Here is a 15,813-nt window from a genome sequence, read left to right on the forward strand (position 1 = left end):
TAAGCAAGTCCCGCGGTGCAATACAACTAATCGCCCTACCTTCTCAGCTGTTTACCAACGGGCAGTCATCTGACTTGTTCTTGGTTGCGCTGCTGTACTATAGTTATGCGTCGCTTGTCTTAGCCTTTTGCATTTTGTTTAGAAATTTCTAGTGCTTACGCGCTTCCATCGAACATATGCTGGTCGGGAAGACAAGCTTGGCTCGACAACAGTCCGAGGTAAGGCGATGTTCCTTTCGTAGATCCGCGGCAGACTCGCTTTTGTTTCTAGGTGCCCTTAGCAAATGTCGCCGATCTCCATTTGAACTTTCAAGCATATATACAGAACGTATTCACCGAAAAAAGAACTTTTTTTAACATCTATTGTTAGGGCTCTACAATTTGACCACTTGGAGGACGCAAAATTGTTCGCAATTGTGCCCTTTTTGACCTTACGATTGATCATACTGCGGAGCCTTCATTTCTTACGCAATTTAAGACCATCTTTTGCCAGTGCACCTCAATATTCTTCCAGCTGTCGTCCAGAGCAAATTTCTTTGCAATGCATTTTGATGCGCTTATTAATGGAGAGCACCGTGTTCGATTTTTGTCGCCATCTCAGTAACCTCCGGAGAGCATAACCTTCGTTATCAATTTTATCGCCTCCTAGAAACATAAATCGCTTCCGTGAAGTGTTTTGCCGTTTGTTCTGTCGTTATGCTGCAGTTTTGGAGTGCGTCAAACGCGGCGCTGAAATTTCGAATATCCTGCCTCCGCACCGCAACTGTTGCCACTCGTATATAAGTGGGTGTGGCCCCTCTGAAACCTCTGTCATGTCCTTCCACTTTCAGCTGAATCTGTTTCTACGTTAACTTATTTTATAGCGCATGTCTCGTGCTTCCACAGGGTCGAACGTTCTTTTCTTCGAAGCAACCTCTGCATGTTGTGGTTCTTATGTATACATAACGCTCGCGCCGTTGCGACTGTCTTTAAGCACCATCGCAGGTATTTTTACCAGAAAAAGCCGTTACCACCTGCCTGCTTTGGTGGTGCCTTTGGTGAAGACACGGTTGGTCGAGGCGCATGTTTCAGCCATTGTCGATATGCCTGCCCCGAGCGTCGTCGCCTTTTGCTTCGGGAAGACCCGCCACCTGCGCCAGGCTGTCTGACGCAACGTCATTTCAACCTTGTAAAAATCCTTGGCGATTCGCTGTGGCCGAGCAGCTTCTCTCCTCCTTCGTGTTACTAGCCGGCGTGGGAGCACGTAGTCATCACTCAACCTACGTCTGCCTCTTTTCCATTGATTTTTTTCTTCTTTTTTCATCTCTTACGGCCAAATATGTGAAAGACTGTTTAAGGTAAATGTCGATGCGTGTAGCTCTGTGTTAACTGGTAATACGTTTTTGCAAGTCACGAAGCAGCGTGAATGGCGTCCTTTACATTTTGCCGAACATTAAGATGCAGTTTCTGTGTAGTGGAAGGCTGCGTCCGTTTACTGCGCCGTAGGTGGTCTGTATAATACCTGTTTGCTGGTGTAATCGACTGAACAAATGTGACGCTTCGTGACCCATGTTTCTTAAACATTACCATCTGCTCGAAATGTTCAGTAAGGCAGGAGGAGCCACAGCACACCTAGTGAAAAATGGATCAGATTCATCAAATGAAGCTTGCAGTTGTTACTGCCTGTTGTGATGTGATAAGTCACTCCACGAAACAGGACAGCATAACAAAATCCTGAAGGGCATCATAATAACAGGTTATGTCTCGAGGGGCATGCCTAATAAACAAAATGCTTAGAACATTTAGTGAAGACACATTCTATGTCACGCATTTGTTGGGATATATAATTACAACAGCTTCTCAATATAATACTCTTATGACAGTACCAGAGTATGGTCCTGTCGTACCGTTAGCTGTCTTGGTTTTTGGCAGTTTTGTAATTATGAACTGTTACTTACTCAGCTTACCATTCTTTTCATACTTTTTGGAATGGCTACAGGTGTTCCGTCTTTTTCTTTTTACAGTTTGAAGCGGGTGCGTTTTGCCGCCAGTGCAGCTGCCATGCCTATCCAGGCCGGGCTCACAGCCGACTCTGCTATCGCCCTGGTACAGCGCTATCTCGGGAAGGAGCGGCTTCATTGGCGGCCCTGCACCTATGCTTCACAGGTAGGTCTCAAGGTGACACTGGCACATACACACCTCCATAGTGGGCAGTCTTCCTGGCCCTGATATGCTCTAGTTGGTGGCGTATCTTATCTTGAAATGCCAGGAGTGTCTGCAGTTTGCTTTGCTAGCTATTGTGGTTTTATCAGTCTTCCCGTTCCTCCTTTCGCTTTGTTGTTGGGGTGACCATCCTTATCTTGCGACTGCCATTTCAGGGGGAAGAGATCACACCTGTCCAACGGAACCATACTGTGAAATGGCTGACTGTCCTCAACCGGTACCTGAAGTTCAATCCTGAGACTCTCTTCCTCTCGGTCACACTCATGGACGAATTCCTTCGCTTGGTTAGGGTGAGTGCAGAACCCGCCTTCCTCCACAGTATTGAATGTTCACACAGACAACACAGACTCGGTAGCTGTGGTGTTTGCTGTGGATTGTGAGATTGTCAAATTGAATCTTGGCCATGGCAATTGCACTCCAATGAAGGCAGAATGCTTAAATGTTCTTGTACTTGGATTTGTTAGCTCAAAGAAACAGGCAGTCAAAATTAACATGGAGGACTTCACTGTAGTGTCTCTCACAGTGCATTGGGCAGCATTGGGATATTGAATGCCATCAATTAGTTCTTTTGAAGGTAGTATATATAAAGGTATTATCTTGCTGTCAACAGCCTATGTACTGCAGGTAATAGATGACCTACACATGGGACTTCGTTGTGACTGGTGTCTGCCCTTCTCTCGCTTTGTGACATTTAGAAGTTTTGCTGCAGTGCAGGCTTTTTCTATAATCACTTTAGATACTCCCCCTTTATGTGAGACAAAAGCAGAAGTTGAATTGAGAGAAAAGTTAATCACACAGTTGTGCACCTATTTATAGATTGTCATGTCTGACAACGAAAGAAGGCACGACTGATTTAGTGTTTGAAGCATTCAGTTGCAGAGGTTAAGAATGTACTCCCTTACACTGAAAAAAGCAGCAAAAGATGCATGGGCGAACAAAAAAAAAAAGGGCCGTGGTGGTTTAGCGGCTACGGTGTTGCGCTGCTAAGCATGAGGTTACAGGATCAAATCCCGCCCACAGTGGCTGCATTTCGGTGGGGGTGATATGCAATAACGCCTGTGTTCCACGCATCGGCGGCATGTTACAGATCTTGCGGTGATCAAAATTAATCTGGAGTCCCGCACTACGGCATACCTCATAATCAAATCGTGGTTTTGGCACATAAAACCCAAGAATTTAGTTCAATTCAACAAGAGAAAGTTTCCTTGTTCTTGTGTGTGTTTCTGCATTGTCTGCTGGCTGCATTTCTGTAATCGTACACCAACTTGACCCTGCTTGCGCCCTTTGCCCTCTTCATTGCACTGACAAGAACCACATTTTTGTAAGGAGCTGGCTACAAGCAAATGAGGAACATGTTGATGCGAGCTGAGACCTCCAGTCTACCCACCAGTAAAACAGCTAGCTCACTCGCATAAATGGATAGAAGGTTGTCACCTGCTGTACCTAGCTGCTTGAATCGCTTTTACGAATGATAATGAATAGTGATGTGTCATCCATAGCTTTTGTAGATGGACAGGCCTCTGGGTTTTTCCGTTTGGGTCATCAAACTTCTACAAGTCAAGCGTGCATTGTATTTCTGGCTCAAGACAGCCGTGCACTTGCAGAACGCTCAAGGAAACCACCTTATTGTTTCTGTGTTTAGAAACACAGATTTCTGTAATTGTATATCTTGACACTGGTACACCACATCATGTAGCACTATAAATCAGGCTATCTCTTTACTAACAAATGTGTCACCAATTAGTTTATCTTGCCTAATGATTTTTGTCTTTGTTATGCATCTGGGTGTGTATGCTAATGTAACCTGTGTGTTTCATTCCCTTACAGGCACAACCCAAGTACCTGAAATGTATTGCTATTTCGTGCTTCTACTTAGCGTCCAAGATTATCGAGGAAGATGAGGTAAGTGTTGTAACTAAATTTGGCTGCTTTGTATTTTTTTGTTTCAGCTGCAATCACTTTGAACCATTTTTAGAGGTGTTGATGTCAAGCGTTTGCCTGAACTTGCAGGTGGTTCCACATATCAAGGATCTGATCAAGAACTGTGATTGCATCTTCAGTGTGTCTGAGATTACCCGCATGGAGGCATTGATTCTCAAGAAACTCAGATGGGACCTCTGTCGAGCCACATCGCTCGACTTCTTGCACGGGGTAAGGCACCTGTACTGCTGATTGCTTTTGTTTAACCCTAATACGAAATGGTGCGACACTATTTGGATAGAGTGCCTATTGTAAGCTGTATACTTTTTTCTATTATTCACTTGCCATATCTGGAAATAGAACAAGTTTTGACCAGTTACGTTGAAATAGAACAAGGATTTTGCTAGTTACTTCTACCTGGGCGTGAAATGAAACTTCAGAGGCAACAAGAAAACTTTGAAGGGGAGGGATTATAGTTCAACTGGAATGTGAAAGATTGACAATGTGTGAATTCGTTTGACCCTTCTGACTTCAAACAGGCTTGTGGCATTATTTTAACCTTGATGAACCATAATTTCCATTGGAAATTTGTGACATGGGAATCGTAAATTCCATTCAGCCTCTAGGGGGTGCCTTATAACTTATATGTTGAATTAGTTGTTTAGATTGACAGAGTAACTGGCTGATGGTATGGTGTTATGCTCCAAGTGCGCGTAATCTAAATATTGTGGGACACATGCTTTAAGGTGATTTTATTTACTGTTCAAAGTTGCATGATAAATTAAGACTCTTCACTACACAAGGGTAACATTGCTGCAATGTAGGCACACAGCCAACATAACTTCAAGAAATAGTAAAAGAAGCTGCAGTCTGCCATCTTAGCGAAGGTTTTCCAAGCCTTGGTAATACCCACATACTGCCGATGATTACCAAGGTGATTCAGCACCAGATTTTCTTGTAGTAATGGGCAAAAGTATAACATTTTATGCTCAGTCAAGCTGATGGTTGATATTGACTGATCTGGCTCTCACTTGGGTGCAGTTTTACGCTCTGCTGGTGTTGAACCGGAGCCTGCTCCTGCCAGACCAGTCTGAGCAGCAGTTGGCAGCTTTGGGTCCCCTGCTGGAAACCAAGCTGCAGATCTGCCTGGATCAGGCGTCTCTAGTGGGGACCCGGCCCTCCACCTTGGCCCTGGCCCTGGTCAGCCTGGAGCTAGAGACGTGGACCCCGAACTGGTTCGTCATCACTATCGCCCTGCAGCGGCTGGCTAAGGTGTGTGCATGTCATGTCCACTTTGCAAGCTGTCCTTATGCCAACCCTGGCTGTTGCTGGCATTCTCCAAAAACTCTTGCTTGTCCCCTTTTCATGCTGAGAGCAGTAAGATTGTGCCAGTACTAACAGCCAATTTTAACCTGCTGCTCACATTATGGCCAAAAAGATGCAGCTGAAGGCTCATTTAAAATTTGATCAAAATTGGAACACTTCTAATTTTATGCAACAAAGGGTTACTAAATATGGAGCAACAATTGTAGCTTGTCTTCTGTGCATTGTGAAGTGTATCTTGTGGGAGCTGCTGTTGCGTTGCAGAAAGTACTCAAGGAGAACTAACAAAAGGCAGGCCTAACAGTTTGCTCTTTGGCAATGGGGAAAACAATTACCTAACCCTTTCAGGTTCAGTGATGTAAATATACGGCGCCCCGAAAAAGTCCAATATGGTCAATGCCATATACTTACGGTGCCGTCTGTACATTTAAAAAGTGCGCCAATTTCGAAATTTTTTCTTTCCTGGCATGTGCTGCCACTGTGCGAGAATACAGAAAATTTTTTTCTTGCACCTCCCTCTCTCGGCTTTCGTTGCATGGTTTGTTTTAGAGCTAGTATGTTTTCTCCGGTGCGTCTATATACTATTGCTTGTACATTGGAGTGCGCACTCATGGGTGGGCAGCGGTTAGTTTGAGTTTTGTTCCAAGGGCGGTTTAGGCTTCTTGCACTCGCAAAACTGATGGTTACCTCATTCCTAATCGCTCAAAGGGTGACCGCCTGTTACTCACTCATTTATTGTTCACAGGAGTGCGCATACGAAGTACCGTATTTACACGATTGTAAGTCGACTCGAATGTAAGTCGACCCCCCCCATACCGCGTGATTGGGGAAAAAAAAAAAGAGGGCATACCCGAGGGCACAATCGATAACGCAAATTTATTAGTAGCTGACATTGTCACTGGACTACTCGTCTTCACTGGTGCTACCATCGTCATCGTTGCTGCAGTCCCACAGCGCGTCGTGGTCCAGTGAAATTTTAAATTTGGCAAACGACCGCACCAGGACACCTTGCAGAACAGCAGCCCACGCCAAATGCACCCAACCACACACAGCCGTCAGGGAGGCTCTTTTGACAGGTCCAGTTGGCATAATTTCGCAGTCTTCTGCCGCCAGCCACTCGTACTCGCGGCGGAGCAGAACCTTAAAATTAAGGCGAAGGTCCGGGCTTGTTTCATGACCACGTCGCACTTCACTGGCAGGGACCGATCACGCATTTCAGCGACGTACGCCGCAAGCTTAGCCTACAGCTCCGGAAAGCGTCCAGACTTTGGCCCGTGGGAAATTTCTCACTTGTCACTGGTGAAAATCTCGCTTCGCTGCAGTCGCCACTCTCGCACCACCCGTTTAGAAACATCGAAATTGCGGCCCGCTGTGCAGTGATTTGTTTCTTCGGCATAAAGGATGGCAGCCCTCTTGAACGCTGCTGTGAACGAGTGCCGAACGATTAGTGGGCCTGGAGCACTCATGACAACTGGGGAAGCATAGAAGTAGCACGTAGCCGGCAGTCAAGTGGAACGCGTCAAACCAATACCATGCCAATACCAATGCGTTCAGAGAAAGAGCAACCAGCGAGCGGTGTCTGCTCTTCCGTGAACTACCGATACTCCCCGCAAGCGCCGCCGTTCTGAGGGTGCCGCCGCAAATGGGAACAGCGGCGCTTATGGGAACGGCGGCGCTTCCGTCCACTATCGACACCCTCTCATGAGCGTTGCATGCACTGCAAAACTCTCAAAAATGTTGAAGAACCCTTCCGAAAAGCGAACAAACACGTGGGATAGCGAAAAGATACGGGTAGGGCCACAGAGCAAACATAAAATTCTAACTACGTTGTGGCTCCCGTTGGTATCGCTTTTTTTGGTGGGGCCATGTTTCGGTTTCGATTGTAAGTCGACTCCCCAACTTCAGACTTTCAAATTTAAAAAAAGGGGTCGACTTACAATCGTGTAAATACGGTATGCAGCCGTGCATGCATCTCCTTTTTTTTCTTCTTTTTTTTTTGAGACTCAAAAATAATAGCCTCTGGTTGGCGATAAGATGAAGATTAGCGGAAGTTTGTCACACGTTTTGCTTTTTTGACAGCCACACAACCATACAGTCTTCTTGAGTGCGCTCACCTACACAGTTCAATTACACTGTGGACGTAAATATTAGTGTAAGAGCAGGGGTTCTGCAAACATCAGCTGAAAGCAATTTCCCTAGGGACCTGCTTTATGCCAGCATGCTGATAGTAATAAAGTAATGGTAGTAGTACTCTTACGAACAGAAGCGTGGGCTTTAGTATCGGGAGATGTGGTGGCAGTAGCAGCACGTACCTTCTCTTAGGGGGGTCTGGCCTTTTAACTTTTGCTCATTTTGCTACACTAAGCCTCAAGTCTCAAGGGATTTACATTATTTGCGCAGGTTGAGAACAGCGATGTCATTCGGTGCCGAGAAGAGCTGGCCTGCATCTTCGTCAAAGCACGCACAGCTGTGTCGCGAAAGCACCGACACTCCGACTCCCAAAGTGCCCACAAGCCATCAAAGAGAAGGGTATGTACCAAATTTATGTGGCTGTTATATTGTTATATTCCCATGTCACTTTTGTGATTTATAATATGCCTATCAATTTGTTTGTCTAATCTTGCCCTTCCCCTCTGTAATGTACAAATGTAGCTTGAGGATAACATAAATAAATAAAACTTCAATGCAGCGTGCACCTTCTAACTGCAATGGCCATTGCTCTTTGCCAACTAATGCTGGCCCTGGTTATTGTTCAGAGATGAGGTGTCAGACGTGGATGCTCGACAGATCTACATGGTGTCGTCACAGCAACATATATCTACATCTGGCTGTTAGCTATGTCATCTTGAAAATACAATTGAGTGTTGCATCACCAAAACAAAGCAGAACTGGTGCTCAATTGAGGGTGGCCACATTAGAATTCAGTGCGGCAATGTCTTGGCTAGGCATGGCTTTGTATGCCTTTACTCCTCTGCTGCAGGACAGTTCAGGTGTTTGCTGGGAGCAGTACAGCTACCTTGTCTTGTGGCAAGAAACTTGCCTGTAGCAGTTGTCCCTCTGTTGCAGAGTACTACAGTCAACGACCGATTTTTCGGACCCTCTAGGGAATGTAAAAACGTCCGCAAATTCAGGCAGTCCGAAAAAATGAATGCATGCAAAACACGCACTTCTTTTCTTTATTTCTCGGCTCTAGAGGTAAAGGCGAAGTACCAGGTTTCCGAAACCCTGCCAAAGCATCAGTGAAGTGGCTATAAAAAAACACATTCAAAAACTCTGTATGCAGCCGACTGCCGGTTTATTATGTACATGTGCATCGTCGGGCAGACGCTTTTATTGCTGCAGTGGCTTGAAGAACTTGTTGATTGTTGTTTGGACGGTGTTCCGGTTGCATGCGATCATATTCACCTCGATCTGAGCAATGGTCATGTCAGCATTGTACACTGATGAGTCAACAGTGCTCACGTCAACTCGGCGCTTGTAGGTGGCGCAGGCATTGGCTCCTCATTTTCAACATCGGAGTTTTCTAAATCCCCCACAACCTGACTCCTTGCTCCATGCCGAACTCCTTGCGCACGTCAGCCTGCGATGGGCCGCTCACGACTTGCTTAATAATGGTGGCTTTCTTCTCCATCGTTAACCGACGGTACTGCTTTCCGCGCTTCGATGCCATCGGCGAGGACGACGAAGACTGAGTGGGGGCCATCAAAGGCAAGCGAAATCCTCAAGTTGCGAACAGTGGAGTTCGCAGACGAGCGTCGAAGCACCTAGGCCTAGCGTCGCAGAGCACACTTGACACAGCAGCACAACCACACACCACGCTAGCCAAAACGTGGCCTACGCAAACAAATTAAATGGCGCCGCTCCGGAAACTCCGCCGGAGGCGGAAGTGCGGCGATGAACAGAGCCAGCGTGGCCAGACCAAATCAGTGTGTGACGGCTAGATTTGGCTAGTTGTGGTTCAAAGCGGTGATATGCTTTGGCTGCAAGTCGATTTCCTGCGCAAGGGCGCTGCGCAAGAAGCCAAAGGACCTTCCGTCGCGTCAAAAAGTCCGGAAAATTGGACAGCGGGGGGTTCGAGCGTCCGAAACTTCAGATGTCGTTATACGTTGATTCTACGGGGCTCGTGGTGGTGCCGCGAGGACGTCCGAAATATCAGGCTTGTCCGAAAATTTGGCCGTCCGAAAATTCAGTCGTTGACTGTAGATTGCTATGGCTATGTTGTTCTGGGTTTTTTAGATTTGCAGTGTGGTCTTTTGCATGGCGGTGCACTTTGTGTTTGCCGTATTTATGCTACTGCTCTGCTCAGATGTGAAGGGATGAAAGGATTGGGCTGAAAGAGCTTTTGTCTCTAGGCTTCGTGAACTAGTTTACCATAACCACTTTTCCGTGTCTTTTCTGTACTGCCTGGTGCCTTGTTTTGCCTTTCGTAGCCTGTAGGCAAGTTGTGCTCACATGCCATGTGTTGGATTCTGTCACGTGCAGATGGAGACGACGGACATTGAAGACATTTACGACAGCATCAAAAGGTTGTACGGAGAGGAAACTACATCGACGACATCGTCAACCCCGGCCAGCATCTCCTGTGGCATGCACCAGGGCCAAGGTGGCATCAGTGTGCCTGGCTTTCCCGTCCGCGCCATGTAGAAGAAACAGCTCCATTTGATGTGGGGAAGCCACACAGAAGGATCCTTGCTAGATGCCAAGGGAAGGAAGCCAGGCCTGGTGCCAGCCCAAGACAGTTTCCCGCCCACATCACCTAGTCCATTATTTTCTTATTTGCTTTTATTTTTATTAGGGCAGGGCCAGTTTAATTGCAACGAAAAGCACCACCAGTGTTTTTGTGCAGTACTTTTTAGCAAAATTATGGTCTAGTCGCATGCCACAAAACTTTTATTCAGTTTTTTTTTTTCAGGTTTTATTTTTGCGACTATGGCCATCGTTGGCAAGTCGCAGGTGCAACTACAGCCTTGGAACACATTTTGCAAGACTGCGTAATAACATCTTGTGGGCTGTTGCTGCTTCCCTGGTATTGCTGCTTTTTTTCGTTGGACTTTTATATCTTGTTATACATATATACACATACACGCAATTGGTTGCCATCACAGTGTTTTATTTCGAGCGTTGTCACTGTTGTGCACATTGTGCGTACACCACCTGTTTGGTTGACACTGCATTGGGCAGTGGCCTAGAGGGTGCCGGTTTTTTAGAAAAGGTGCTAGATTTTATTTTTAAGGTTAAGAAAAACAAGTGTACTTTTACGCGGAACAAATGTGTGTTCTTGTCCACATTACTTTTGTGTGCTCTGTGAAAGTTTGCCGAGACATTTTTAAAAGCCATTTTACACAGGGGCTACGTGAGGCCTTAATCCTTCTCTCCCCTGCCCGTACAGTGGGCCGGTAATGCTTAGAGGAAGGTCACCAAAATGCTGCATTTGAAATAATTACGCAAGTTGCCAAGTAATTGTTTGCATCAAGCCGCATATCACAGTCCCGCTATACTGAACAATACATATCACACTTAAAGGGAAGATCTTGTTAGTATGGTATCATTCATTACAACTCGGAACAGATATGAAGGTCTGCAGAGTATACAGTCTCTTTAAAGGGGCCCTGAACCACTTTTTATGGAAGTGGAGAAAGACATTTGAAGTGAAGATAGTCTATTTCAGAACCACTTTGCCGCAAAAAGTACTTAAATGCTTTCAGCAGAAGCGGAGTTACCGGCAATCAAACACTGCCTCAGCTGTGCTCCCCTTCCTCCTCCAATGCCTTGCACTGCAAAGGCTACTGCGGAGACGTCACCGAGGCGCGCAGTTCAAATTTCCGATTTGGTGCCTATGCCGTGCTAAACGTAAGCCAAGCGCGGCTGTCTTCAGAGAGCCGTAGTGCTCTTATCCATTGGACTCGTGGCGGCACCTCGCGGTTTAGCAGAGCGCAGCGACCAATAACAGCTGCATATTGGAGTGTGCTTTATGCCGAAATAAAGCACACAGGAAAAAGCAATGAAATGAAAGTGTTTGAGAAAAAGGTGACTTCGCGCTCCGCTTGCGAGCTCCACAGACCGCGTACGACAGCAGAACTTGGCTGAGATGTTCACAACAGCGTGTGCTACCCGCAGACTATGTTATTTCACCAAGCCCGAGGGGTGGTTCAGGACCCCTTTAAACGGAACCTCAAGGGACCAGAGAAATTGGTTCCGTTTGTCAGGAGTTCCATGTACTGCGAGACAAAGCTGAATAGAATTGCATGAATACAAAACCAACCAACCATGATGACGGTGTTTCATTTAAGAGGCAATTCCGTTTAAGCGATTTTCGTTTATCGAGATTCCACTGTATTTTAAGAATTCGGCCTAGTGTATTGCATTGACCATTCTTGTCCTAGAAAGAATGATGAGATGTTCCCTGAAAGTGTGACGTGTACTTTTGCAGATCTCCCACATCCAAAAAACTGCAGCAATAAGCGTGTCGAGCAATACCTTGCTTTGCTGTGTCATATGTGTTCACCGAGTGCTTGTTAATGTTCTTCGCTACTGTACAGCACTCTTACAGTCTGCGTGGACTAGTTTCGCTTACAGTTGATTATCCCAGTCGCAAGATCCAGCAAAATCTCATTTCGACATAAGAGCGGAAAGGCCTGGCTATGGTCTGTCGGCCATCACTTTCCTACGAGCCTGCTGTAAGCAGTAACTCTAGCTCAGGTGCGTTGTGGACTGGTTGGGGACAGCCCATGTCTTGGAAGTTTTCAGTGTTTGTCTTATGTTCGTCTTTCTGTCCTTTTATTTAGAGAGTAGATTTTATGTTCTACAAAAGAGTACATTGTAAAAAAAAATGTATAATATGTAAAAAATGTAAAAAAAACTCATAATCCTAAAAAACCAAAAAAACATTGTAAATGAACCTCATTTCATCATCCATTGTATCATTTTTAATAGTGCATGGCACAGTTTTTTGTTTCTTTTAATGCTCCAGATGTCGCTGTGTTCTTCCTGTGAGAAAGAAATACTGTTCTGACATAGTGTTCCGACACCTATTTCTTTGGAGGCATTAAAACAAGTATTTATGAAATGCACTAGACTTGCCTTGTCTCACTGATGAAATTGCTGTGGCCTGTTTTCACAGCAACAGCTAGTATAGGCACACCTCAGCTGCACTTTCAGTGTTGCTGTTTAACCCTATCAGGCACCAATTCATTCTGTTGATTCAAAATTACTTTCACTGGATTTCTTACACCTTCAGTATAAGAAAAGCATACAGTTGCAGAAGAGAATTTTCTGTTCTTCAGCTAGTTTTATCAAGCTTGCAGAATGTGGACTGTATGCAGAAACTTGCTACAGGAACATCATGCATGAGAACATAAAATTACCTGACAAACAAAGCAATACCAGGAATCGGGCACGCAATATACACCAATAACATCACTATCTAGACCACCACTGGTTCTGAAAGAGAGAAACAAGACTCCCTTCAACAAGCGACCAACGTCGCCCAGCAATATGCAAAAACAAGTGGTCTCTGGTGCTCCCCGAGAAGTGAGAACTATTAGTCGTTCGACAGAAATCGCGAAGAAAACTCAATCAAATACCCCACATCACACTCGCCCTCGACGACAAAGAAATACCCACAGTAAACCGCGTCCGCATTCTTGGCCTCCACATACAACAGGATGGCGGAGGCGCATACACTATCCAACGTCTCGAGCAGACCACCTTCCAAATCATGCGAATGGTCAGCCGCATCACCACCAAACAATACGGACTGAAAGAAGACGGACATAATACAGCTAATACAAAAAAGACAAACAAGCAACCATCCAAGTTATGAGAACAAGGCACATGCTCTTTGGCTAACTAGGCAAACTGTGTGAACTGTCAAATTGCTTAAGGAGCCACTTCCAATATAACATTGCATGCGGGGAAAATAAATATTGTAATAGTATATTGTTCTTGCACAAATGTCTTAAGCTTAATTGGGATGCTGGGCAATGCATCATTTGTAAACACCAGCACATATAAGTGTACAGCTCTATCATATTAAATGGCTGCACAAAGAAAATGTACTTGTATCTCAACATTAAGGCGATTTAGGGTGAGCATTGTTGAACGAAAACCTTAGCACAAGAGAGAGCTGATATAAAAGATTGAGAGCATGTGTTTTAATGAGTTGCATACAAGATGGGAAAACAAGACATGGCAACAGCTTTCGCCCTCCTGAGTCAAACTTTTTGGTAGTCACAAACAGCAACAATAACACACAAATAATAAGCAAGTAACAATCAGAGTTTCTGATTGTAACTTATGAATCGGTCACTCTTTCGTTTCTCCACTGACTTCTGCTGGTTCTGCACTTGCACAGCACTTCTTGCTCATGGTCACAATCCTTTGGCGAAGATTGTTTATAACATCTTCCAGAGCTTCAATGTTCCTGTTTTGGTTTTCAATTACCACCTTGGCCTTGGCCAACTGCTTGGTCAGCTCCTCATTTTTGGTGCGCTGCTCGTCAAGCTGAGTGCAGAGCTCCACAAGAGTGCCAGCTGTGGCACCACCCGTAGACTTCGGCGCTGCATCGGCCTTTCCGTCCGACGCAGTAATTTTTATGGCCTGCGACCTGTACGCTGTGGCCGGACCCGCGGATTCACCGTCACTTCCTTCTTCGTACTCGTCCTCATCCAGATCTGGTGCGTCCACGTCCTCGGACTCGTCGCCAAGATCGTCATCGTCGCTTATTCCGGTCTCTGTGTCGTCCAGGTTCGATGAAAGTCGGGGCGCCTTCTTTGGATGTTCTTCACCGAAGTTGCTGTCGAAATCCCCGGAGCGTAGCTTCTCGGGAAGTCTCTTTGAGCGCGTTGGGCGGCTGCTTGGCTCGTTGTTGCTTAGAGACGTGACGTGGACGATGATTGGTCGCTTGCCATCGGCTTCCTTGGCTTCGGCGATCATTCGCTGGCCAGCAGGCGTCACTTTCACCGGCGAAGTCAGGGCCTTACGAAGCTGCTCCTCGTTCAGGCGGGAAAGCTGCAGCTTGGCGACCTTTACGGGCGTGCTGGTCAGAGGGTTGCCTTCGTAGTCGAATGCCCTCTCTTCCACTACACTTGGTACAAATACAGCCTCTTCTCTCTCGGGCGAAGGCGAGACGACGACTGACGACGAAGCGTCACTTTCCCTCGCGCATCGGGTACCCTTTAGCAGATGTTCAGGGATATCAAAAACAGTAGGAGTAGCTCCAGTGTTGAGGTACACACGTCCGTTGAAGTGACGAAAACAATCCGGCTCGAAATGCAACGAGCACAACTTGCTGTTTACGGTGGGCTTCCAAAGGCCTTTGCCTCTTGCTTTAGACACAAAGGCGACCCATTTCTTGAGGCACTCTTGATCTTTCGCTGGAAACCTTCACAAAAAGAAGCAAAGTCATAAGCGCTTTCTATACCTACTGCTCTGTTTACTACTTTCATCAATCTACGCATCGCGACTGCCGATTGGGGGCTGGACCTACACTTTACCCACGTTCCTTTAGGGGTAGTGCGAGATCGGGGCTTCGGACATTTTCGAACATGTCATAGCAAGGCTGATTTTAATGACCCAGAAAACGAATTTAGATGCTACGCAGTTCTGCAAATATCACAGGCTTCACAGCAAACGATTTAAGCCAGACGCTGACTCCCGCCTCTAAGCTGCCGAGATGTCTAGCAAGTCTAGTACTTCTACTACACGTCACGACCTATTCTTCTGGACGAATAGTTACGAAACACTCACTTGTGAAAGGTTGTTTTGCTGCCATTATTCGATCGGTTTTTACACGCCGAACAATTAGCGGGCATCTCTCGATGAGCTTTGCAAAGCGCTTCTCAACAATCGTTCATTGTTGTCACAGCGCCATTGACGACGCCAGAAAAGGTGTTCTGTTGGAATAATACGCACGCGCCTCAGAGGGCGCCACCAGACATCCACAAATCGTTCTGGGGGAAAAAAAGAAAAAAAAAGAATAGAAAGAGCAATAATAGCCACTTAAATTCAAGTTCGTACAGGACATGTGAAAACAGCAACTGTATCAAAACTAGTGGCGAATCACAAACATTAGAGATAGCTGAATGTATAGTGTAAGCACCATGCTTGGAAGACGAAGATAAGCTAGTAGACATGCGCTAAGGATCTACTTCATAACGCGCTGCTGTCGCGCAAATCTTGTGGGTCCGTATTCTCAGTGCTGACAGCGCAACAATGACAGGATCTGCTGCTTCGAAGAAACAGCTTTTACCTTTATCCCAGACATCGTCGAATTTTAACGAAGATGCGTTTCAAGTGAGCCCCCTTTCTTGTACAGGTGTAATGCGTCAGCTACGGCCGGGTTGCGATGCTCTGTGCCAGGGAATCTACA

The 15,813-nt window shown here is 46.0% G+C and overlaps 2 protein-coding genes across 6 annotated transcripts in view; one reads left to right on the top strand and one right to left on the bottom strand.

Moving 5' to 3' along the window:
• The window catches only part of LOC135898872 (cyclin-I-like), a 37,703-nt gene extending 25,189 nt beyond the window's left edge, over window positions 1-12,514 (top strand). For 4 of the 5 annotated variants that reach the window (XM_065428051.2, XM_070535110.1, XM_070535111.1 and 1 more), the window contains exons 2-8: window positions 2,003-2,144; window positions 2,357-2,491; window positions 4,029-4,103; window positions 4,212-4,352; window positions 5,163-5,393; window positions 7,845-7,973; window positions 9,927-12,514. In XM_065428051.2, the coding sequence (XP_065284123.2) occupies window positions 2,003-2,144; window positions 2,357-2,491; window positions 4,029-4,103; window positions 4,212-4,352; window positions 5,163-5,393; window positions 7,845-7,973; window positions 9,927-10,088 (1,015 nt within the window). In that variant the 3' untranslated portion in view covers window positions 10,089-12,514. Of the gene's footprint in view, window positions 1-27; window positions 219-2,002; window positions 2,145-2,356; window positions 2,492-4,028; window positions 4,104-4,211; window positions 4,353-5,162; window positions 5,394-7,844; window positions 7,974-9,926 lie in introns of those variants that run through there. The other variant, XM_070535109.1, reaches the window with a different exon arrangement.
• Window positions 12,515-13,575: 1,061 nt separating this feature from the next.
• On the bottom strand, window positions 13,576-15,353 carry LOC135898874 (peroxynitrite isomerase THAP4-like). Its single transcript, XM_065428054.2, has 2 exons — window positions 15,192-15,353; window positions 13,576-14,826 (listed from the first exon to the last, which is right to left on the bottom strand). The coding sequence occupies exons 1-2, from the start codon at window positions 15,254-15,256 to the stop codon at window positions 13,749-13,751; spliced, it is 1,143 nt and encodes a 380-aa protein (XP_065284126.2). The 5' UTR covers window positions 15,257-15,353; the 3' UTR covers window positions 13,576-13,748.
• Window positions 15,354-15,813: the final 460 nt, after the last annotated feature.

Source organism: Dermacentor albipictus, chromosome 3 (genome assembly GCF_038994185.2).
Source record: "Dermacentor albipictus isolate Rhodes 1998 colony chromosome 3, USDA_Dalb.pri_finalv2, whole genome shotgun sequence".
Taxonomy (NCBI): Eukaryota; Metazoa; Arthropoda; class Arachnida; order Ixodida; family Ixodidae; genus Dermacentor; species Dermacentor albipictus.

Excerpts from the sequence above, each read along its gene's own strand:
- LOC135898874 (XM_065428054.2), bottom strand. The coding sequence starts at position 15,256 with ATGCCCGCTAATTGTTCGGCGTGTAAAAACCGATCGAATAATGGCAGC. Across the intron at positions 14,827-15,191 it reads AGCAAAACAACCTTTCACAA|GTTTCCAGCGAAAGATCAAG; the intron begins GTGAGTGTTTCG and ends CTTTTTGTGAAG.